The sequence below is a fragment of the Euprymna scolopes genome, chromosome 2, assembly GCF_053919585.1.
Source record: "Euprymna scolopes isolate OS-2025 chromosome 2, ASM5391958v1, whole genome shotgun sequence".
Lineage (NCBI taxonomy): Eukaryota > Metazoa > Mollusca > Cephalopoda > Sepiida > Sepiolidae > Euprymna > Euprymna scolopes.
In genome coordinates this window covers 13,268,055-13,294,789 of record NC_136483.1, presented here as the reverse complement: position 1 = coordinate 13,294,789, position 26,735 = coordinate 13,268,055, and the positions used below count along the sequence as shown (strand labels likewise).

At 35.4% G+C, this 26,735-nt stretch overlaps 1 protein-coding gene across 1 annotated transcript in view; it reads right to left on the bottom strand.

Moving 5' to 3' along the window:
- LOC145288639 (uncharacterized) overlaps positions 1-25,261 on the bottom strand; it is a 66,651-nt gene extending 41,390 nt beyond the window's left edge. Inside the window, exon 1 of the mRNA XM_080136344.1 lies at positions 25,131-25,261. Within this exon, the coding sequence (XP_079992470.1) occupies positions 25,131-25,133 (3 nt within the window). The 5' untranslated portion in view covers positions 25,134-25,261. The remainder of the gene's footprint in view (positions 1-25,130) is intronic.
- Positions 25,262-26,735: the final 1,474 nt, after the last annotated feature.

The following is a 26,735-nucleotide window of genomic DNA, read 5'->3' as shown; positions in this document are numbered from 1 at the left end:
AGTGTTTGCAGTTCGTCAGAACATTCACCATTAAAGTATTTGTAGAACAGGCAGAGGGATGCAACATCTCGTCGATGGGACAGAGGTTGAAGCCTAGATGACAGTTCAGGACCTATCAGGTTGGCGACTCTTTTTTGAACCCTGTCCAGGAGAGAGAGACAAGCAGCAGATGCACCAGCCCAGATGTGACAACAGTACTCCATACATGGGCGAATGGTTGCCTTATAGAGGTATAGGATACTGGCAGGCGTAAGTAGTTTTCTAGCACGGTAGAGGGAGCCAACCTTCCTTGCAGCAGCCTTGGCAATGCTCTTAATGTATCTATTCCAGTTCATATTCCCTGTAAACGTTAGGCCGAGGAGTTTAAAAGAAGCACTTTCAGGCAATGTGCTCTTGGCCATTGCTATTGGTGGTAGAGAAGGTTTCTTGTAGTTATTGAAGGAAACAAGCTTAGTCTTAGCCGCATTGAATGAGACCAACCATTTTTGTCCCCATTCCACTACGGATTGGAGGTCATCCTCTAGTGTTTCTGCCATTTTCTTGGATATGTGTTCATTTGTTTTCCCCTCATATCTGTTATAGAGAGTGGTGTCATCGGCAAATATACCCATCTCCGAAACAATATTATCAGGGAGGTCGTTTATGAATATCAGGAACAATAGAGGTCCAAGGATAGACCCCTGAGGCACTCCCGCATTTATGTCATATTGTTTGGATGTCGAGGACAACTTTGATTTTTCTATTACTTAAGAAGGATTTAATTACGTTATGAATTCTTCCAGTGATTCCATATGACCTAATTTTCCTTAGAAGACCATCGTGCCATACCCTGTCAAAAGCCTTAGATATATCAAGGGCCACCGCTCTATCCAATGAATCCAATCCAATATCCAATGAACGGTATATACGTTCAGAAAGCCTTAGATATATCAAGGGCCACCGCTCTATCCAATGAATCCAATCCAATATCCAATGAACGGTATATACGTTCAGAAACTACAGTTAAGATATCTGCTGTTGAACGGGCTTGTCTGAATCCATATTGTTTGTCAGTCAGGAGTTTAGCAGCTGTTAGGTGCTGGACTAGGACTTGATTAACTAAGGACTCAAATATTTTGGCGAAAAGCGGGAGGAGGCTAATGGGGCGATAATTTAATGGGTCAGTTCTTTCACCAGAATTCTTGAAGACTGGTACCACAGAAGCGGTTTTCCAGCAGTCGGGAAAACAAGATTCGTTAAGGCATTTATTGTAAAGTTTGGACAGAACTGGAGCAACCTCGGCAGAGCATTTTTTTAATAGCACAGCCGGGATGAGATCTGGTCCACATGCTTTTGAGGTGTCTAGGTTTTTTATAATAGCATGTACCTGAGAAGGGGTGATTTTCAAATCGTCAAGTGTGGCGTCTGTTCGCAGAGGAAAATCAGGGAGTGAGTGGTGTACCGAGTTCAGTGTGGAGTTTTAGGCAAACCGACTGGCAAGCAGATTAGCCTTGTCAGTTGCCGTGCAAGCAACCTCATGATTGTTTGTTAGTGGGGGAATAGTTGACTGTCCATTATTAACTACGCTGTTGTAGATTTTCCAAAAATCCCGGGTTCCTAATTTCTGTGCTTCGATGCGCTTTCTGGTGGTTTCAGAGTAATCTGACTTAGCTGTGTCTATCACTCTCTTACAATTATTTCTAGCTTCTATAAACTTCTGTTTATTTGAGCTGGACTTATGTCGGTTGAATCTGCGGAACGCATACTGCCTTTGACAAATGGCAGCTGCACAAGCAGAAGTAAACCATTGGGGGGAGTGGGGCTTGCTATAGTATTTCCGTGCAGGAACATGTGCTTCAATAGCAGTTTTGAACCATTCAGTTGTCTCATTTGCACACTGTTCCGCTGGAAGAGTAAAGATATTTTGCCATGGGGCATCTCTGATGAGCTCCCTGATGGCTTCTCAATCAGCCTTTTTGTAATACCTCGTTGTTTTGAGTAGTGGGTCTTCAGTTTTAGGGCGAGAATTTAGGCTGATTTCTACCATTATCACAGCGTGATCAGCATTCCCGAGTGGGCTGTGGGCATTTGTTGTACAGTCATTGGGAACCGTTGTCAGAAAGAGATCTAGAAGTGAGGCATGTTGATCGTGCTGGTCTGGGAAACGTGTCGGAAATGTAACCACCCTTTTGACTACTCTACACTCTTTAACCCTTATCCTTGAGTGGCCTATCGGCCTTGATAAGTGGTGACGCCTATGTAAAAAAAAAAAAAAGACTCCATCAACAGATTCACTTATGAGATATTAGGCAGCAATTGATTTTGCAGAAATATATATATATATGTATATATATATATATATATGCATTATTTGTATGATATGAAAGCAGCTTAAAATTAGATGCAATGAAATTTAAATTAAATACGACATTCATTTTATATTTTATTCAAATTTTATATTTTATTATTCAAATTTTATATTTTATTATTCAAATTTTATATATTATTATTCAAATTTTATATTTTATTATTCAAATTTTATATATTATTATTCAAATTTTATATTTTATTATTCAAATTTTATATTTTATTATTCAAATTTTATATTTTATTATTCAAATATAAAATTTGAATTATTATTATTCAAATTTTATATTTTATTCAAATTTTATATTTTATTATTCAAATATAAAATTTGAATTATTATTATTATTCAAATTTTATATTTTATTATTCAAATATAAAATTTGAATTATTATTATTCAAATTTTATATTTTATTATTCAAATATAAAATTTGAATTATTATTATTCAAATTTTATATTTTATTCAAATTTTATATTTTATTCAAATTTTCTTCCTTTTGTCTTTTGTTTATTACTTCTCTTCAGCTTGTTGATCTCTCTTCAGGCTGGATTTTGATCTCGCGGTTGCACTATTTCCTTTCAATTTCAATTCTCTTCTCTCATTGTTTTTCATTTGCTGTCTAGTTTAAATATCTGTGACATGCTACATGTGGTATCATTATAGGGCCTTTTCTCTTGGAATGGAAAATAGTATCAAGTATGGGGTTTTTATAGGCTTATTGTTTGGTTTATTTCTTTTGTCTTTTCCTTTTTCTCTCTTGATTGAATTTTTTACCTAGATGTTAAAATCGTAAGATTGGCCTTCTTTTCTCCTCCCGTGTTCATTTCATCTGCATTTTATTTTATTACTCTAATTTTTGCTCATTTTTATTTTTATTTGTTCTTTTCTCCTCTCTTGTTTTTTTTTATCTGGTTTAAAGATTGGTCATAGGCAACAATGAGGTCACCATTTACCAATGGAATAAATTATAGGAATTTTTTTTTACCATGGTATTAAAGGTGTATTTCTTGCATTCTGTTAAAGTTAAAATGCTGATTTCACAACAATCTTAATTTCTGTCAATCGTTTCCCTTTGCATAATAATCACGTCTGTTGTAAAATTATTCCCCACACGAGTCAAAGAAAATAAACCAACACATTTTTTTATATATATATCTTTAAATGCTTCTAAATTTATTTTTATTGCTCTAATGTAACAGAACGTGTATGGCAACTATTTGCAAATATCGAGTCGTGTATGAGATGACGTTATGGTAAGGAAAAAGAAAAAAGACTCAGAAGGAGAGAAAGTACATTACAGAAAACAATCAAGTAAGAGACATGGATGACCTTCGAGAGGATGGAGGTCAGAGAGAAGGAGCATGATAACAATTTATTTGGGAACGTATCTGGGAATAAAGGTTGTTGTTACAACCCGAAAAAGTGAATTAAGAGTTATTACTTGTTCTATGTTCCTTGCGACATACTCTGCTACAACGTGTTGGGTCTATGTGTGTAACTGTGTAACATTACACTAAGGCAAAATCGTAATCATCTGCTTTCTTATGTTGATCTCTTAGATGTTTGAGAAGTGCGAGTGAAATTTCCTTTCATTTCTAATTTGCATATCCATGTGTAATTTTTTTTTTTTATTACATTTTCACCCCAAACAAGGCACATTGCCACTTTGTTGTAGGGGGCTACTATCAGGGACATAAGCATCAGGGGTACTGTGTAGGGAATTGGGCAGCAAGATATCGGTTCACGTTACACTTGAACTTCTGCATGTCAATACAGTTGGGGAAGCAGGGACTGGAAGCGAATTCCAAAGTCTAGCTGTTCTGGGGAAGAAACTACTGGAGTGGAATTCCAAAGTCTAGCTGTTCTGGGGAAGAAACTACTGGAGTGGAATTCCAAAGTCTAGCTGTTCTGGGGAAGAAACTACTGGAGTGGAATTCCAAAGTCTAGCTGTTCTGGGGAAGAAACTACTGGAGTGGAATTCCAAAGTCTAGCTGTTCTGGGGAAGAAACTACTAGAGTGGAAGGGATCTCTACCATGAAGGGGTGGGATTTAGCTGCTTGTCAGGTTTGTCGGGGGTATTTACGTCAAGGGGGCACAAGTGCTTGCAGTTCATCAGAGCATTCACCGTTAAAGTACTTGTAGAACAGGCAGAGGGATGCAATATTTTGTCGATGGGACAGAGGCTGTAATTTAGATGACAGTTCAGGACCTATCAGATTGGCGACTCTCTTTTGAACCTTGTCTAGGAGCGAGAGACTAGTGGCAGATGCACCAGCCCAAATATGACAACAATACTCCATACATGGGCGAATGGTGGCCTTATAGAGGTATAGGATACTTTTGGGCATTAGTATCTTTCTAGCACGGTAGAGAGAACCCACCTTCTTCCCAGTGATCCTGGCAATACTCTCAATGTAATGGTTCCAACTCATGTTTCCTGTGAACGTTAGACCGAGGAGTTTAAAAGATGTACTTTTAGATAAAGAGTCATTGGCCATTGCTATTGGTGGTAGGGAAGGTTTCTTGTAATTATTGGAGGAAACAAGTTTAGTCTTGGCAGCGTTGAATATGACCATCCATTTTTGTCCCCATTCCAATACGGATCGGAGGTCATCCTCTAGTGTTTCTGCCATTTTTTTAGATGTGTTCATTTGTTTTCCTGTCGTGTCTGCTATAGAGTGTGGTGTTGCCAGCATATATACCCATCTCACAGATAATTTTGTCAGGGAGGTCATTTATGAATATTAGGAATAACAGAGGTCCAAGGATAGACCCCTGAGACACTCCCGCATTTATATCATATTGTTTAGATGTATGACCGTCAAGGACAACCTGGATTTTTCTCTTATCTAAGAAGGATTTAATTATGTATTCTTCCAGTGATACTGTATGATCTAATTTTCCTGAGAAGACCCTCATACCATACCCTGTCAAAAGCCTTAGATATATCCAGAGCTACCGCTCTACCCTCCCACCGCTTTGTCCAGTGAATGGTATATACATTCTGAGATTACAGTTAGGATGTCTGCTGTGGAACGGGCTTGCCTAAATCCATATTGTTGGTCAGTCAGAAGGTAATGTAAGGTGATGGACTAAAGCTTGGTTAATTATGGTCTCAAATATTTTGGCGAAAAGTGTGAGGAGATTAATGGGGCGATAATTTAGTGGGTCAGTTCTTTCGCCAGAATTCTTGAAAACTGGTACCACTGAAGCATTTTTCCAGCAGGCAGGAAAGCAAGATTCATTAAGGCATTTGTTGTAAAGTTTGGAGAGAACTGGAGCTACTTCAGCGGCACACTTTTTTAATAGCACAACCGGGATGAGATCAGGCCCACATGCTTTTGCGGTGTCAAGATTTCTTATGATAGCATGCACCTGAGAAGGGGTGATTTTCAGATCGTCTAGTGTGGCATCTGTCCACAAAGGAAAGTCAGGGAGGTGGTGGTTAGCAGGGTTCAGTGTGGAGTTGGAGGCAAACCGTCTGGCAAGCATTGTTTGACATTTTAAACAGGACAAATGCAAAATGGACATTGAAGAATTTAATGGAGATTCTGAAATTTCAGTGACAATTTTCAGAATTTGCCATAAAATCCATTTAGCAGACAAGAAAGTGGCCGACACAAATGAATAAATCAATTCTGCATAAGTACCTAAATAACGCTGAATGTAATGACCATCACAGAGTTAATTATTATTATTTCAAATAGCGATGTATGTCACAACTTGGGAATCTTCACAATTACTGAAACTAGCGGGACCTGTGGAAATTCCACAGTAGACTCTTTCATATGCAATATAATGGTGTTGGCATTCTGTTGATGTTCAGCATAAATGGAGATGCCCTGATATTATTGTAGCTCTTTTGTTAAAACTGCAAAAGTATTTATTTAAACTAGCAGGGATGCCCAGTATAACCTGGTCGTAAAACACGTGTAAATATATTTTAGTTTATGCAGATTTCGTATATATTATTATAGAGTCATTTTATATTGATTCTTATATATTATAAAGTTGTGATTCCAGAAATAAAAAAAATATATCCATATGACATACAGGTGTATCAGCTTGAATCGAAACTGAAATTAAAACTTATGAAGAATTTTTGGTAAAATTATTTATAAAAACAAATAGATAAATTGAATGCTATCAGTTACAATCGAAACCAAAACTGATGAATAATTCTTTATAAAATTATTTCTTACAGGAAATGGAAGGTCACTTGAAAGAAAAAAGATGTAAGCGGGACACCGGAAATAACAAATACAATATTGCATTAATACATAGATTCTCTTCCATATCTGCTCTATGCATCTGCAGTCATTTAAAAAAGGTCTCATTTTGTTTTATTTTTTGCCAAACAAACCATCATTTTGGGGCATTTTCATTAGAACATGCGTAAATACCAATATACATCCATCTGTAAATTTTATACTTTCTTTTTTGTGCTTGAATAAAACAAGATTTTAAATATTAAAAAAAAAATAATTCAAAACATTAAGTAGCACTGAAAACAAAACTCTCTATCTCCAGTGATGGTTTCGACCTCCTGCAAGATGCTGGCATGTTTCCCTGCATTGTTTATCAAAAAAGGTGTAAACTTCATTGATTACTTCCAGTCAAAAGTATTGGTCCACAAGCAGTGTAGTGGTCTTGCTGAGAGGTTGGTAGTTGATTCAGATTATGTTTGTTGCAGATCTCTGAATGTTGCCTGCCCTATTGATAATCGAACGACAGCACTTCAGGATGCGAATGACAGCTTACTTAGATGCTGAAACTACCTTCCGCTACCATGACGACATGTTGAATGCTGGTGGTGGTTGTGAACGATGTTGTGTTGTTTAGGAAAGTTTAAGGAAGATGTTGCTAATCTTAATCTCCTTTTTAATTTCCTTACAGCTAGGCACATTTCTTTCAGGACTGTGTAAAGTATTTTCGGCCTGTATTCACCCACCATCTTGCATGACAGTGAAACATGGGCCCTAAACTTTTAGATTTACAATGGCTTTGGCATAATGGCCATGCCATGATCGGATGTATACAATTCCTTCAGAGATGCTCTATCACAAACTTGGAATTGGATGGATTTTAGATTTTGTTCGTGCTTCACATATTAAGTGGCCTGGCCAGGGGCAACACGCCATCTCCTGCATCAACTAAATAACAAGCATGGATACCAGAGACATGAGGAAGACTAAGGAAGATCTGGCTTAAGTGCATACAAAATAACTTGATTGCTTACAACATGACTGATATCAACCTTTTCGATTGATCACATGGAGAGCAGGTGTGCAACATTGTCTGGTGCTGTTCATCACAGAGTCCAGGACACACACAACATCTTAAATACCAAAAATAGATGATGATCAGATGGTTTAGTTTTGTCTATGGTATATCAATATTTTTTGGGGGAAAAGAAATATTGAAACATAAAATCTACAAAAAACTATCATTGAACACAAGTTGCTAATTTACCAATAGTTGGAGGAGGAGGTCTCTGGTCTTTATACTTTAACACCAAAATAATTAAATATCGATTTGACATTTTTACATAGTTTTCACAAAATTAAATTAAAAATATATATTTAGAAACATAGTAAATGACTTTACACAATTCTATGTATTTAATGTTTTAATCTAAAATAAAAAATAATAATTTCTGTAGATTTTTTTAGTTTTATTTTAATAGTACAGTCAATCAATCAGGTTGAAGATTCTTTTCAGATTTTTAATTTTAGATATTATATCTATGGTCCCCCCCCTCGCCAAACTTTCCCACTCCTTATCTGTGGCTAAACCTAAACGTAGATTCCAGGAGCAAAGCTTCTTTCTTAGAACTGCACGCCTATGGAATTGTCTTCTGTTTTCCTGGTTTTCAGCTGACTACAATATGGTTGTCTTCAAGTCTAAGTCACTTTTAAAGAATTTGCAGTTGTCTCGGCTCTTATAATATAATCAGTAATAGTTTCGGCTTCCATTTGTTTTAGAAAGGTCATTTCAGTGTATAAAGAAATAATTTTGGGTTTTCCTTTCGATAAATAATGTTCTCTCAATATGTTTAATGCTTTGCAGCCGTCGTCCAGGGCTTCTCTCATTACCAGTGATAGACTTCTGTCATCTAAACACTGTATTAATTCCGCAAAGACAGTTGCGTTCTTTTCAATGAATTCGGGGTCGTTTCTGTTTTCAGGTTGTGTTTGTAATACTTTGTGTAGCTTTTGGATTCGTAGATATCCTAGAAATTTAACTTGCCACAATTCGAATTTTGATTAGGATCCATCGAAATAAAGACGCACGCTGGGCCCATAACCTCTAGAAGTGTAAGCCATTTTGAGTTTCAGAACAGTTTCAGATGGTTCGCTGTTACACACAAGTCCTGGGAGGTGACTTGTTTGTAGTAGACAGTTCCACAGAACAAAATATTCTTACCGTGTCAAGACAGAAAAGAACATGTGAAATTGCTCCAGAAAAGGTTTAATATTTATGAAGCAATTCTGGTTTCTGATTGGTTGGTAGCAGAACGTGAATTAATTTGATTCGTCAGTTCCTAGCAGCATCTTTATAAATAGAATTGTCCGACTGTGTGGGATCATACCCCATTACAACTCCAAAATATTGCAACAGTAAACAAGTTTTTGATGAGCTGTTCCATATAGGTTAACAAATTTACCGAATTTCCATTATTAACGATTACTATGTTCAATTTCTACTGTACACTCTTTAACCCTTATCTTGACCTTGATAAGTAGCGATGCCTATGTAAAGAAAATACATATATACTAGCTGTACCCTGCCACACGTTGCTGTGGCTCAATTTGGTATAATGGAAATTTCTAATAAAAACAGAAAATGCATGTTTCTTATATTCTTAGTACAGCAATCCACTCCAAAAAGTAAAATAAAAAAGGCGAAAATGAAAAAAAATGGTACTCTTGCAAAATTGGATCCTGATCCTTGGGATTACCGTCAATTATGGCTTGGGCTCGACCAACAATCAGTGGATAAAGCTGAATGTAGCACAAATGTTGAAACACTAAATGTTTGGGGTTTTTTTTTTTTGTTTTCTGTATAGAAAAATGCGAGTTAGTAATTGATATTTGAGTGATTGGGAGGAGGGGGGGGGTTACTATACACAGATTCGAAAAAGTTGTCCAAAAACAAATAAATGAAAGCAAAGGTAAGTTATGTTTCTACCTAACTGGATAATTGTTTAGTGTTTTTATGTAATGTAAAATGTTTAATCGGCTCAAAAAACAGAAATGGTTGCAGACTCTGTTGAATACGTTAAGTTTGGGAAAGTAAGTTGAAAACTAAAAACTATAAAATACAGTGTCAAAACCCCACCGAATATATGTTACCATGACATAGGCTGACATAATCGGTGGGTTTATGACAGTATTTTGTATAGTTTTTTAGTTTTAACTCACTTTCTCAAACTTAACGTAATCAATAGTGTCTGCCACCATTTGCATCTTTCAAATACACCGATAAACATTGTTTTTTGAGCCGACTAAATGTTACATTAAATGAAAAGGGTTTGTATTACTAAACACAAATACAAAGAAGTTGTCAAAAAATAAATATATAACAAATAAATTTTATCAAAGGCAAGAAAAGTAAATGTTCTACCTAACTGGATAACATTGTAGTGTATTTATGTAATGTATAATGTTTAATTGGTTCAAAAACATGCAGTGTTTATCGGTATATTTGAAAAATACAAATGGCGGCAGACTGTATCGAACACGTTAAGTTTGGGGAAATTTTGGGAAAATGAGTTTAAACTAAAAAACTATACAAAATACTGTTAGGAACTCACTCAATATATGTTACTGTGACGTAGGCCGACATATAATCAGTGGTTTTAAACTTTTGCTCGATACAGATGACGACTTTTAAGAGTCCCTTTTAGTGATTACCTGGTTTGAGGATATTTGTACAACTAAACGGCAAATCTGCCCAAAAAATCCGGTATTATTTTACTTTAAGGCCCGTCTCATGTTCGTATATAACAAAATATTTTATTGTAGATTTCAGTGTACTAAAAATGAATCTGCAAACCGTTTCCGTCGCAAAAAGAAAGTTTTCATGATATGAAGTGATCACTTTTCAATGTAAAAATAACTTAGAATGAGCACCTACTTTCTGACAAGATAATGGCAGAAACACTAGAGGAAGATTTTCAGTCTGTAATGAAATGGGGACAAAAATGGATGATCACATTCAATGCTGCCAAGACTAAACGTGTTTCCTTTAATAACTACAAGAAACCTTCTCAACCACGAATAGCCATGGATAATGATAAATTACCTGAAAGTACTTTGTTCAAACTTCTTGGCTTTACATTCATAGGAAACAGGAGTTGGAACAGATACATTGAGGGCATTGCTAAGGCTGCTGCAAAGAAGGTTGGGCTCTCTCTATCATGCTAGAAAGTTACCTATGTCTGAGTGTATCCTGCACCTCTAAAACGCCACTATTCACCCCTGCATGGAGTATTGTTGCCACATTTGGGCTGGTGCATCTGCTACTAGTCTCTTCCTCTTAGAGTTCAAAAGAGAGTTACCAACTTTATAGGTCCTGCACTTCCAGCCACTGTCTCATCTACGAAATGTTGCATCCCTCTGCCTCTTGTACATGTATTTTAATGGTATATGCTCCGATGAACTACAAGCCCTTGTGCCACCTCAACAGAAATATCCTCGACAAATTCGACAAGCAGCAAAATCCCACCTCTACACCGTAGAAATCCCTAGATGTAAGAAAGCTTTCTACTCTAATAGTTTCTTCTCTAAGACTGCTAGACTTTGGAATTCCCTTCCGAGTCGCTGCTTCTCCGACTGTACTGACATGCAAAAGTTTAAGTGTAATGTAAATCGACATCTTGCTGCTCAACTCCCTACATAGTACCCCAACAAATTCTGACCCAAATAGTAACCACCTACATCAAAGTGGTACTGTGCCTTGTTTGGGGTGAAAATAAAAAAAATAAAAAAAACTTGAATGAGGGAAATCGTTTATATATTATTTTAAATATATTTCTGTACCGAATACACTTTCAATCATGTTTATTCATTTGTTTAAAAAAAACAAAAAAATCCCAAAAAACCAATCTTTAGCATTATTGAACACCAGAACAATAGATTTTGTTATATGAAACTTAACTTTTTTTATCATAACTGTGGAAAGATTATGGATTCATACCTAGTGCCTAAATGACCTCAATAAATCTGAGACAATTTGAATGCAGCACGACTGATTCCATATGTAGCAATGGTATGCATTAAGTGACACATGCAACTCTGTTATGTTTATAAACTTCTTTATCTAGACAAAGGAATTGGATAGTTTGCCAATTAGATTAAGTTGTCAAGGCTTTGGAACCAGGTTGTTGAGAAATTACCATTGCAGTTGCATTATTATTTAATTTTTTTTCTAATTGGAAATCTCTTCAGACAAAGCAAAAAGCAACTTGATGTAAGGAGCTGCGGTATTAAACATAAATGCTGGTCTATTTCCATCAAAGAAAAAATTTCTAACAATCCCTGGTAGTTTAGAGGCATGGTAAGTGCATAGTTTGAGGGTTAGAGGTCATATTGACAAATCATTATTAAGGTGAAATTGGATAGTTTGACAATTAGGTTAAGTTGTCAGGGCTTTGGAACCAGGTTGTTGAGAAATTATCGTTGCATTTGTATTTTTATTTATTATTTTTTTTTTAGTCCAACATTTTGATCCTTTGTGTTTTCTAGTCACTCAAGCGTTGTATACAAATTGAAAAAAAAATACCATTGGACAACAGATCTATTTGAGAGCTATTGGATGAAGTATTTAATAGAATTTCATCTGTATATTTTTCACTAAGTGAGATTTATGCAGCCGGCACTATACGATCACTATTATATCTGAAATTGAAACTATACTATAACAATTATTTAGAGATTGATTCAATTTACTTTATTATTCTAAACTAACATACTATCTTTTAATGCTCAATTCAGGGGGAAAATAGTATAGCATCTGTCCTGTTATCTATTATCTCCTTATATGATGGTACAGTGTAGTATATGTTTGTTCTTCATGTATGTGCCAACAAAAATATGCTCCCAACGGTCGTATATTGTATTAATAGTGCAAATGCCTGTACAAAAAAAAAACATATATATTTTTAAAGGGTTGTGTTAAGAAGATAGTCTAAAAAGAAGCCAAAGAAATAATATATCTAACCCTACTTACTTGCCTCCCCACAAGGATTGGATGTGACAGAAGGTTAAGCTTAATATGAGGTTTGAAAATTATTAAAAGCAGCAAGGATATCTCTGACCCTGTGGCGTACAGTGATGGCTACTGATCCAACTAATCAGCTCTTAATGCAAAGTTATGTTCGAAGAATTGTGCTATCATCTAACATATTTAGTTTTTGTTTCTGAATTTTTTAAATGAGAGTTGATAATTTGTATTATTGGCAGTGTTTGGATTACTGCTCTTATCTTGGCTGTTATTCTTACAATATTTCGGCTGATGTAAGATCCGATCTTCTTCAGGTGTATCTTCACAATGAACGTCATTGGTGAATGGTGAAAAAAATATATTTTTGTAACTTTTTTTTTTTAACCAAATGTAGTCGTTAGAATTCAAATTGTGTGATGTTCTTTTACAATGGAAAGAGTGTAGAGTCTTTTCCAAAACAAAACGTTTTCAATTCTGTAAGAATTTGTCAATGGAAAAAGTCTAACTCATATGCATGTGATGAAAAGCTTGCAAATTATGTTTTAGAAACTAAATTCAGAACAAATTCAGACCAAGTTTTGTCCCAACCATCCCCAAAATTATATAAACTGTCTCAAAAATGGTTATAAGTAGTAATGTCGACCAACATTAAAAACGCTTGAGATTTCAAGATTCAGGATTTCAAGCAAGTTTTACTAAAATAGTCATATTTCAAAAACCAAATCACTTTAAGTCCTCAAAATACCACCATTTTCTTCGGAAATGAATATCCTTCCACATAATAATCTACATGATATTTTTGAAGAGTTTTTAGCAAAGTAATGATAAAAATGTTAACGTTATTAAACAGCCATTTTGCATGAGATTTTTTTTACCCTCGTGTTGTTTAGAAGCTCGGCACCACTCACCTAAGAGGAATTTTGTCATGAAATTTGCAAAACAATTAGAAAAACCATAAATCTCACTTATTGTTAAGATATGAAATAAATTTGTCCATTTTTTCTTGTTGTCTTAAAACTAAATCTTTAACATGACATATTTCAGACATTTTTCCCTAAATATTTTTTGAACTCCAAGTAAATTAATGTTTTTATTATTTTTATGCATTAAATTGATAATTCTGTGTTGATTTCTTTTTTAGTACGATCATTTTTTAAACAGTGACTCCCTCCCAAATTGTAACTTCCCTAGATGATTTCATAATTAAATGATACTCTAACTTAACATCTTGCCTTGACAGAGTACAAAATAGACTTCGTGGCTTAGTGGGGGATGCCCTTTTCTCTACCCTGCAACCTCTCTCCCACAGAAGAGACGTTGCGAGCCTGTCCTTGTTTTATCGCTATTTCCATGGCAGATGCTCGTCTGAACTCCAATCTCTGGTCCCCCCTCGCCAATCTTTCACGAAAAACACCCGTCTAGCTGAATCCACTGTGAAAAATTTCCCCCACTCTATATCTGTGCCTAAATCAAAACGCGGATTCCATGAACAAAGCTTCTTTCTTAGAACTGCACGCCTGTGGAACTCTGTTCTGTCTGCCTGCTTCCCTCCGGACTACAACTTGGTTGTCTTCAAGTCCAATGTTAACAAATTCCTAATGAACCACCCCCTTAAGTAAACATTTCAGCAAATCTCCTCACTAACGTAATGTACTTGCAATAACCCTTATCCCTGAGTGGCTTCCGGGCCTTGATAAGTGGTGATCACTGTGTAAAAAAAAAAGAAAAAAAAAAAAAAAATCTAAATCTGACCCCCAAGATCGCCATGGGCATGGAATATGTGCCTACATTAAAGATGGCTTTCCATGTGGTAGGGATATCTCCAGAGAAGACGCTAATTTATCTTATATGTGCTTCCGGGTTACATTTGCTTACACCACCGCATTTATATTTGCCCTCTATCACCCCCACAACAGTGGGGTTTACTATCTTTAAGAGTATATCTGAGAAAATGAGAAAATTGACCACATCCTGTCTGCTCATCCTTCGGCTAACATTCACATTTGCGGTGACTTCAATGTCCATAATGTGGAATGGCTGACCCACTCAAATAAGACAGATGATTTGGCCATTGTCTATGACCTCACTCAGATTGTTTACGAACCCACCTGTGTGTCCGATACTACCGGTCAGTATGCAAACCTTCTAGACCTTTTTCTCACAACTTCCCCTGAGCTATGTTCATGTTCCGTTCTATCCCCTCTGGGATCCTCCGACCACTCCGTTGTATCAGTTAAAATAAAAATGAAATGTAATTAGTCTTCAGACGTACCTTTCCACCGTACAGTATACTGTATCTACCTCTGCATTCTATGTTTAAAAAGGATGTGTCCTCTATAGTATCAGACCTGACTGAATGGTTAATTGTAGGCATAGACCAATTCATACCATCTAAAAAATTCCAACAAAAACCTAACAGCCAGCCATAGTTCTCGCCTGAATGTGCTGTTGCCATCGCGCACAGAAATCACTTTTTCCATAACTACCAACATAATAGATGTACTGAGACTAAAGCTGCTTTCAGAACTACCAGCAACCACTGTAAAAGAGTAATAAAAAATGTAAGAGAGCTATATGCTCAGTCCGTCAAATCCAAAGTAGCTGATCAGCGGCTGGGTTCCCACGAGTTTTGGCAAATAGCAAACAGGATCCTGAACAGAAGCGTGCGTTTTATCCCAACCATTATCAATGGACCTGAGGTCATCTCGTCAGCATCAGACAAGGCCAAACTATTTGCCAAGAACTTTCCAGCTAATTCTTCTCTATGCGACGAAGGCTATCAACTCTTCATATTTCCTCCTATAACAGACAACACACTATGTAACATACAAATATCTGTGCGAGAAGTCACCAAGCTAATCAAGAACCTTGATTCCAGTAAAGCAACTGGCCCTGACAGCATTCCAATTATAGTGCTGAAAAAGCTTCAATCAGAACTTGCCTCCATACTTATTAAACTGTTTAAGCGTTGCCTTAAGGAGAAGTGCTTTCCAACACCCTGGAAAACATCATCAGTATGCCCTGTATTTAAGAACTCAGGTGATAAGTCATCTCCCTCTCAGTACATACCAATAAGTCTCCTGTGTGTCATGAGTAAGTTGCTGGAATCCATATTAAATAGAGAAGTAGTCAACCACCTCAGCAAAAATAACTTTCTTAGTGACATGCAATATGGTTTCCATTCTGCGAGATCTACAGCAAATGTGCTAACCGTTATATCTCAGATTAGTGAATCTCTTGACAAAGGCTTCCTTTCTAGAGCAGTTGCTCTTGACATATCAAAGGCATTCGATAAGATATGGCATAAAGGCCAACTTCACAAAATTTCCAGCTACGGTATAACTGGAAATTTTTTCTCAATTATTAAATCATTTCTTTGATAGGCTCATTAGAGTAGTGATTGATGGGCAGAAATCAGAGGCCCACAGTATTAATGCTGGAGTCCCTCATGGGTCCATCCTGGGCCCAACTATCTTCCTGATCTACATCAATGATCTCCCAAAACACATAATTAAATCATTCGTTGACATCTATGCTGATGACATGACCATCTATGGCAACACATCAAAGGCCGTAAATGACAAAGTTCTCTCTGATTCTCTCTCCTCTGATCGAGCGCGTGGTACAGTGGTGGAAGAGGTGGCTGGTTACTTTTAAGGCATCCAAAACCAAGCTTCTATCTTTACATCATCAACGCTCTGATCCCCATCTGGCATCAATTGAAGTGGATGACTCTCCTCTTGGGGAGGCTCCATGTTTTGACAAGCTTCTGGGTTTGCCTGATATGAAATGGAGCATGTACATCAGGTCTGTTGCCAAGGTCACTGGGAAGATGGTGGGATCTTTCTACCGCTCCAGAAGATATCTCACTACTGATGCAATTCTCTATCTGTATAAAAGCGAAGTACGTTCAAGGATGGAGTACTACTGCCACATCTGGGAAGAAGCTGCTAAAAGCAGCCTATCCTGCCTTGACAGAGTACAAAATAGACTTTGTGGCTTAGTGGGGAATGTCCTTTTCTCTTCCCTGCAGCCTCTCTCCCACAGAAGAAATGTTGCGAGCCTGTCTTTGTTTTATCGTTATTTCCATGGCCGGTGCTCATCTGAGCTCCAATCTCTGGTCCCCCTCTCTCCAATCTTTCATGAAAAACACCGGTTTGGCTGAAACCACTGTCATTAATTTTCCCCAGTCTTTATCTATGCCTAAATCCAAGCGTAGATTCCATGAGCAGAGCTTCTTTCTCAGAAGTGCACGACTGTGGAACTCTCTTCCGATTGCCTGTTTCCCACCTGACTATATCTTCAAGTCCAACATAAACAAATTCCTGACAAACCGCTCTCTTAAATAAAACACTTTGTTGAATCTCCAATGCTGACGATTACTACGATACTATCCCATTGATTACTGTACACACAATAACCCTTATCCCGACTGGCTCCCGGGCCTTGATAAATGGTGACCTCCATGTAAAAAAAACATTTTCAGTGAAAGTAAACAACTTGGCTACTTGCACTTATAATAAACCATCCAGTAGCAGCAGCAGCAGTTGCTCTGGGCTGTTAGTTTGAAATCAGAGTTTTGTGACTTTTGTTTATTTTGAAAGAAAAAAAAACTCCAACTATTTTGTTTAAAATTAATAAACTTTTTTGTTTAAAATTAATAAAGCTGGTGATTCTTTTATAAAATCTCCTTCAAGAAATATTGGTTTTCAAATAATGACTTTATAATGACTTTATAGCTACTAATTAAAAAAAATAAAATTCTATTCTTTTTGGTGATTATCTCTAAATTCCCTAACAAAAAAAAAAAAAAATTAGAATACAGGGGAGGAGATCATTTTGCACATAAATTTAATGTATAATGGACACCTATTTCATAGTATTTGGATTCATCGAACTACTGTTCTCATCTTGAGTATTATTTTCACGTTTCAGTCAATGTAACCTCCGACCTTCTTCAGGTGTATCTTGTCAAAATTAGGAATTTGGGTGGAATTTCAAACGCAGCCCTTTATTTACTTCACAGGGTAGTATGCTCTTGTTTTATCAGCCATGACTGGATAGAGGTTCTAAGTAATTTGCAATTGTATTGTTCGGTTGCTCACACTGAGAATTGAACCTTCTACAATTGATTTTTCCAAGTACTCTAATCAATTTTGGGAGCCTTAGACCTATTTTTATTTCTAGTTGCAAATATCACTATTTATTACTAATTATTATTACTACATATTACTGTGTGTGTGTGTATGCATATTATTGTTTCTATTTATTAGTGTATATATTATTTATAAGAAGGTCGAAGGTTATATCGACTGAAAGATTGTGAAAATCACACTCAAGATAAGAACAGTAATCCGATGAATCCAAATAATACGAATAAACAATCCTCATCTAAAAAATTCAGGATCCCCTATTTATCAGCCATTCTGGCCTTTTAGAGCAGTTTTCTTGATATTTTTTCAATTTTAAAAGTTAATGTATATATAAATAGTTATCCACATGTAGTACTGTTTCGCTGCATCACAGCTCATCAGTGCGGCTAGATTAGCAACTACATCAACCACGATTGAAACTTGACCGCCTTGGTTACAGTCAGCGCTTCTCACCATTACGCTACTTGACTGATGCTAAGATGGGTTTGTAGAATTACAATGTTTAAACATTGTAAAACACCTAAGCTCTATTTGTTTACATAAAGAGCATTAGTGGTAGTATAATTCAGTGTGTGTGTATATATATATATATAGAGAGAGAGAGATATTATGCTACCATTAAATCTTGGTCTGAGTGACACTTTCTAAAAGTACCTCCCTTGAACCTGTTATACCATTAAATCTGAGGAACAAGTCCCACCCCCCAAAAATCTTGAACTCTACCACTAACTCTTAAGTCCGAATGGCACACACTTCAAAATAAAAACCCTGTCATAACTCTACCACTAATCCCAAGTCGGAGTGACAAGCCCCATCTTGTACAAACCGTCTTAAATGCACACATAATCGTTAAAAAAAATACTTTGCATCTCTTAAAAAAGCACACATGATTTGTCTCTCAGAAAAATAAATTGATTGCTCTAAGATGCTAGAATGGTCTGGACATAGTGGATTAGTTTACATTAAATTTATAAAACTAATACCCTACTCCAAAATAATTGTTTTTTCTCTTTCTGTCAAGTTTTCAGGATGTTCACACGTAATTGTCACTAGTCCTACCACCATTAACTTAAAGTCCGGGTGGAAAGCCTTATCCTCCTACAAAGAACTTCTTAAAAACAAATCAAAAAAACTCACAAGATTTATTTCCTATTAAAAAAGAATGGTTAAAATATAATTAAAAAAAAAACATGGTTAAATGACCTAAACGTTAGAATGGACCAAAAATCTGAGGTTATTTTATATTAAATTTTTACATTAAATTTTTACATTAAATTTATTTTTTTTTTTCATTTTTGCCAAGTTTTTCAATATGTTCATATGTAATGGCCTAAAAAAAATGGAGAATCACATATTTTGGGGAGACAGGTGGAGAGCGATTTAGCAGAAGGTGTTAATCTACAATAATACTAAAGAAATCTTGCAATATCTTCATTTTTAAACTGTCCTAGTATTACGTCAAGGGTTTTAGTTCCATATAGAAACGTTGATATATATATATATATATATAATAAAATAAAATATGCATCAAGTGTGCTTGAAAGCCAAATCACAACGTTATTAGGTTGTTTAAGAAAATAAACAAATATTTTACTTGTTTGAAATTTATAACATAAATATATTTCGAAGCCAAACTCCATCCTCATATGTTGTTTTCTTTTTTTTTTCTTTTCTTTTTCCTTGCCATGTTGTAAAGTTGGAGAAAGATAAGTCTGTTTGTAAAGAGCCGCGCATTGTATCTCAGCAGTTGTGTTTCAAATTGTTGGAACAGTGCGTAGGCAACGCGAGAATAATGCCAAGGGTGTGAGTTCCATATAGAAACGTTGATTTAAGTTGAATAAAATAAAATACACATTAAATTCACTTGAAAGCCAAATCACAACGTAATATTAGGAAACAGACATTTCTTTCTCCAACTTTATAATATTACAAGGAAGAGAAAAAAAAAAGAAAGAAAACAACATACTGAGGATGGAGTTTGGCTCCGAAATATATTTATGATAAATTTCAAACAAGTAAAATATTTGTTTATTTTCTTAATATTACGTTGTGATTTGGCTTTCAAGCACACTTGATATATATTTTATGTCCTAGTATTAGATTTCAGTTTCTTGTAGATAAAATGCATTACAGTTCAACTTTTTTTTAAATGAATGCATAGAATTTGTATGGTATTGCAATATTTATGTGCATTTACTGCACATTACTTGGAAACGATTAATTTTTGCAGCTTATCAGTGCCATATTTGGATTACTTGTACTTATCTGGCAAATCTCATTGCTTAATCTTGCGTTTTAACAAACATGTAGCATTTTTATAAAAAAATTGTAGTATAAAAAATGTGAAAAAACGCATATGGTCTTAAAAAGCGAAAAAATATCCAAACATGCAAGGCACAAAAATAGTCATAACTTCCTTAATTTTTAGTCACAATTGAAATGCCATTATGAAGATATTTTATGTAATTTCAATATTTTCATGTGTATTGCTAGAGAAAGGACAAATGAGAAGAGAAAGGGATGGCAGAGGGGATATATTAAACACAAAACTAATGATCTGACAATTTAAGTTCAATCCCAGTACAGGGCAGTACATTTGCATTTTATATCATATCCAAAATTTGTTAAAGAGAAATGTGTAAAAAAGAATATTGTATATAAGAATGTTTTGTAAATAGTTATATGATTTTTTCCAATCCATTAAATATTCCATAAACCATCAGAAAATAAATATATACCATCACAATCTGTTATGGGTATGAAATGTATACACTAGCATACAATGTACCAACACTGACCTAATATCAATGTCATATAATCATCTAGTTGTCTGTCTGTGTGTATGCATAGCTAAAAGTAAAAAACTACAAAAAGACCTACAAAGTTGGTATATTATTGGATGAATAATATTTAAAATTTAGAAAAATTTATTCATTCTTTGGGGGTCAACTGAGTCAGGTTTTATTAAGAATGTGGGGGTGGGGGGTAAGTTTTTCAACCATTTACAATGCTTTTATTTCCTTTCCTTCCCAGAGGGCAAAGTTAAATAAAAAGTAAAAAAAGGTGGATTTTCACCACATTTTTAATGTGGAGAAAATCCAGCTTTTTTTTTTTTTTTTTTTAAAATTCAATTTTCACCCCTAACAAGGCACAGTGCAACTTTGAAGTAGGGGGCTACTATCGGAGACATAAGTTGCAGGGATATTATAAAGGGAGATGAGTAGCAAGATGTCTGTTCACATTACACTTGAACTTCTGTCAAGCTCCCCCCAAAAAAGTTTCCATGGATTGAACCAAAAATAAAAATTGCCTCAATCTAGTAGGATTTCTCCTTTACTGATTGAAAAAAAAACAAAAAAACGGCACAATCACATGGACACACCAGTTCTCGCCAGATCATTGAAGTTAAGCAATGTTTAGCCTGGCCCGTACCAGATGGGTGACCATTTGGGAAAGCGAGGCGCTGTATGTACTGCAAGGTAAAATACCAGGTTGAGAAACTGGCGCGGTCTATCCTTCTCTCGAGGGTAGATGGACTCTCTTAAGCCGTGGTAGGCATCTCGTCTTGTGATGGCGTCACAATAAAAAATACCCTTGATTGCCCTGGCGAAGCATCAAGTATTCAGCTATTGACAAGATTTGAATTACACTACAAACTTGTGTAGTGAGTTCAATCTCGGCTATGATCGTGCTGGATGGATGGATTGAAGAAAGACCAAGCTAAGTGTAATATCAGAACAGATACTACACTTTGTTAATAGCCAAAAGGCCACAAGTAAAGAAGAGGCGAATGACTTTCCTTATTATTTTCAATTGAGAGGAATGGACTAGATTGAGAGATGGAAGATTTAATATAAAAATGATGCACATACTTTTTAACCTCTTCTATTAAAAAAATACAACTGCAAATTATTTAGGACTTCTAACTGGTCATGACTGACGGAACCAGAGCATGCTACCCCCGTGGATTAATTAAACGGCTCCATTTGAAATTCCATTCAGAATTCAATAGAAAGATTCCAAAGTTCAGCAAGACACACCTGAAGTTTAGAGGTTACATCCGCTGAAACATTGTAAAATTTACACTAAAGATGAGAACTGTAGTCCAAATAATCAAAATTATCAATCCTCATCTCAAAAACTTCAGAAATATAGCAAGAATTTTGAGCTGTTCTAGCTTAATGCTTCAGTTGTATCTCAAATTATTGTTTCAAACTATGTGGTTTACTTCATCGCAAGTTGTGATATAAAGTCATTTCCTCATCAAATTCAAATTCTTTGTAGATCCGACCTCGCAGTTGGGTTTGGCAAGAATGAATAGAAATCCAACACTTGACTCTCCATCTTTGCATTTAAGAATTTAGAAACTGCAGACATAGGATGGATATCAGCAATATCACACCACTATTTAGTCAAGTTTAAAGCATCCCTTCCTAAAACAAAGAAGGCCGCAAGATTTTAGTGGATATTTAATTTGCCATCAGGATAGCAGAATCGATTGCTCAAACAACCAACTCAAAATTTTAAAAGGTATGATCTTTGATATCTTTTATACAAACAATAATTCTTACAAACTATTATATATCATTTTGAGTTTAAACAGGTATTTTTTTATGACTTGTTTTCCTAATTTTTGAGTGTATGATTGGCTGAATATAACATGAACTGCAACATAATTGAAAAAGTTTTAACTTTTACTAAAAATCTAATGAATTAAACAAAATAATAAAAAAGGGTAATGCATGAAAAATGTGAGAAACACAAAAATTTTTATTATCAAATTTTAATTGTTTTTTAAATTTTTCATTGTTTTACATTTTTTCTTTTAATTGAATTATTTCTATAATCAGAATGAAACAATTTTTTTCAACTCTGACCCGTAAAAATAATGAAATTACTCAGATTTCTAAACCTTGCTTGTCACCCAGACACACCAGATACTTCAGTTGACATTCAATAAGTACAAGAACAAGTTTATGTTCCCAAAGGAAGAATAGACATAAAAATTAACTCAAGAAAAATTTCTGATGTTTATATATATCAATAATTTATTTCTCAAAAAATAATATTCTTTGAGATAATATCCGACATCTTTTTCTTCTTCCTCGGTCGGATTTTGAAGAAGTGCATGTTAAAGTGCCTACTAAGCAAGTGTTTAGAATCAAACACCATACCACAGTTTGCATACTTGCACTGAAATCCGAGACCATCATGATCACATTTTAGATGCAAGTCCAGTTTCTGTTTAACAGTATAAACATTCTGACAGTTTTTTCTTGGGCAGGGAAAAGACCGGAGTTCTGTTGTGTGCCGATTCTGGGAATCCTTGACCAGAGAGTTGGACAAGGAGGAATGTGAATATGGTGTATGTTTAAACAGATTGACATTTGGTGCAGGTTCACAGCTAAGAATTTCTAATTCATTCATAGAATCATCGGTCACATTAATGGGTTGGTCATCGGCAACAGATTTGACATTGTGATCATCCAATATTTTAATTTCATCATTTTTTAAACTTGTCAATGTAAAAGAAAGTTTGGGGCTTTGCAAAACTTGCAAATGGCTACTCGAAGAAGAGGTACTTGTGGAATGATCCTTTTGCGGAGAGCTTGTTGGTTCTGGTTTAAAGTTTTTATCTGTGTTTGTTAACAAGGAATCGTCTGATGACTCCATTGTCGCTTCTAGCAAATTAACAGAGTTAGTTTGAGATTTTGCACCGAAGGTATTTTCACCAATTTTTGGTATAAGAGAATTAGGAACTTCTTGGCAGTTGGTATTGGGAACATATTTATCTTTGGGCAATTCTATATCGATTATGGTTTCTTGAGTAGGACCATCAGAAAGATGATTATCAAGATCTCCATAGTTGGAATTCTCATCTTTAATTTCCATCACTGTTAAAGGGGAATTTGCTTCCTGTGGGTCACCGACATTGTCTACTACATCCAATATTTCACTGTATCCTCCCCAATCACAAGAAAGTGTCGTAGAAAAAGATTTGGTTTCATTTAACAATGAGAAGTCATCATCTGAAGATTCTTTTGTGCCAGACTCGGTTTTGCATTTCAAACCAGTCAACAAGGAGATAACATTCTTTTTCTGATGACTTTTCTTGGGGAATTTCTTTTTAATCTTTCTTGTAAGAGAGTGCAACTTGAGATGCTCAATCATCTTGTGCTTGAATGCAAACGTCCTCGTACAGCCTTCATGTGTGCACGGAAAGCGGCTACCATCATGGTAGGATCTGATATGAGCGTCCAGGTTTCGTTTCTCAGAGTAGTAACGCACACAGCCCTCCCGTGGGCACTCATACACCAACCTCTCTTCAGAGTGGACTTTCATATGTATATTCAACCGATGCTGCTGTGAGAAAGTCTTTGGGCACATGGGACAGGTGTGCACCACCTTGTGTGCTGAACTCTTGTGTTTGAGCAAGAGGGTCCACTTTTCAAATTTTTGCTCACATTCGGGACAGCTGTAGCCCTCGTGGATCTTGGCATGTCGTTTGAGACGGTTCAGCCATCTGAAGGACATTTCACAGCCAGGGTGAGGGCACTGGAAAGGGTTTTTTTGTGTGTGCTCAAATTTATGGGACTTGAGGTCTTTGTGTTTTTTAAAGGTCTGTGAACACCCTGCAAAGGAACAGATAAAGGTCTTTTTTGTTGCCTGTGGGTCACGGTTGGGCTTGTGGAGATGGTCATGGTCACCGTCACCAGTTGTGCATTCGTGTTCGCAGTCTTTCGCCGTGCCAGAGGACCGTTGGAGTTTGATACGCTCTGACGACGGACACGACCTCATGTGACGGTTCAGGTGGTCCTTGCGTTTATAGCTTTTAATACAGCCATCGTTTGAGCAGACGAAGAGTCGTTCGTTTGTGTGGATACACATGTGCTGCTCAAGGTAGGATCGTTTCGAAAAACGTCTATCACAACCTTCTTCGGAACAAATAAAGATTTGATTTAACCCTCCTTTTGACAATGGAGACGAACAATCAAACGTGTCCACTTCGTCCTCTTCTTGCATGATGATCAAACATAAACAAAAATAAAAAAAAAACTACCAAATAAACATTTGAAATCACTAGGAACAAAAAAAAAAAAAAAATGATTATCTGCAAAATTTCATAAGCAGAGTAAAATATTATTTTAAAATAATCGGGTTATAGTTTTTATAAAAAAAAAAACAAAAAAAAACCACGACTTGAAAATAAAAAGCGTAACTAACACTTAGACGTTCCACTCTCCAGTGATGCTTGCAGCATATGAAAAACGAAAGATTACGTCTTTCAAAAATATATACAATAGCTTAACAAGCAAAGATAATAATTTTAGTAATTTAAAGCAAGAAACCTGGAATTAAATAGTAACAAAATAAGTAGAGATAAAATGTAATTTATCCATTTACCATGCCGGTTCTTGCTGGTTTCTCGTTCCGCTTCTGCTGGTGGCGCCCTCTATGCTCAATCCAATTATCTCCCTTTGAATGTCGGCATTTGAATAGTAGTATAGCATCGGTAATATACGACTCATATAGATACTAAGCTGTACCATTGTTTTCTTTTTACAAAATTATAGAATTTCTATAGGATTTTGGGAGTTTACTTCAAATATTAATGGGATCAAATTGTTATAAAAATATAACTAATTTGATTAATAAAATGATGTAATAATTTTTATTCATAAAATTATTAGATGTAAATAGATTCTAAAACTTTTAAACTTTACTTTCAATTAATTTGCTGAGAATTTTTTATGCAGAATACGGACCGTGCTGAAATAACATTATTTAGAACCTCATATTTAACATCGGGAGTGAGGACGAGGCTTAAAAAACAAACAAAAAATAAACAAAAAACTATTGTGTACTTTCACCTAACAATTTAATAAATAAATAAAAGGGCACTTCTGCATTATACGGACGACGGCAGTTTTTTGTGCGTTTCACTAAACTAGGCACCGCCAAAACTGGGGGGGCAGGTCAGTACTTTTTGACGGACCGTCTTTTTAAAAATCTACCAAAAATCAGGTAATTATCCGATCAATACGAAATTTTCAGCGATTATTAGGAGAAGAATGAACTTTATAACAGTGTACTTATTTTTCATAAACGATATTTATATATATATATTTTTTTGCTTACAAAAGCCCCCCTTGTTTTGAAGTGGGAACAAATATGCTTAAAATAATCATCTGAAACTGAAATCAACATATTGTGTTGTTGTAAGGGACAGAATTATAGATTCAAAAAAAAAAAAAAAAAAAAAAATTGTTTGCATACCTTATTTTGACGTCTGAATATCAGAACTTCGATTGTGTTTAATTATCCCGCTTTTGAGTTTTGAAGTGTGAAATTCGGTGAATATGTTAAGTAAAATAATTAATTTAAGTTAAGCAAAAAAAAAAAAAAAATTTTTTTAATATTTATACGAAAAAAGCTATTTTAAAATTTTTGATAAATAAATTAACAATTTTTTTTTAGCGAGCCGAATAATGCATGACCATTATTAAACAGGGCATGCTTTGAATAATCGATACCAAAAAAAAAAATTCGATAAATATTGTGCCCTTTGTGTTAAAAATAGCATCATTTTTTTCGATCCCGTTTGAAAACGTTTGCCGCCTTTCGACTACGGTGGACCAAACGCGCTGAAATAATTTTTTTTTATTCTGCTTTAAATTGCCCCCCCCCCATTTTGGGGAGCCTGGCCCCCACACACATACACATTAAAAACCAAACGCATACAAATGGTCACCCATCTGGTACTGGCCAGCCTCAGCTTAATAATACATTGAAATTTTCGTCACTGAAAAATAAGTTTTTTTTGGCCTGTTTGGTCTTCCATAGTTTAAACGAAAACGTAAACAGAGTCGATCTGAACTCTACGTCAACGCGAAATATCTGGTTAGCTATATGAATAAGTGGAATTATTTGAAATTCAGGTACTTATATTATAATATTTTTGCATATTCTCTTAGAAAATCATCCTAAATCTTAGTTAGACAATAAATA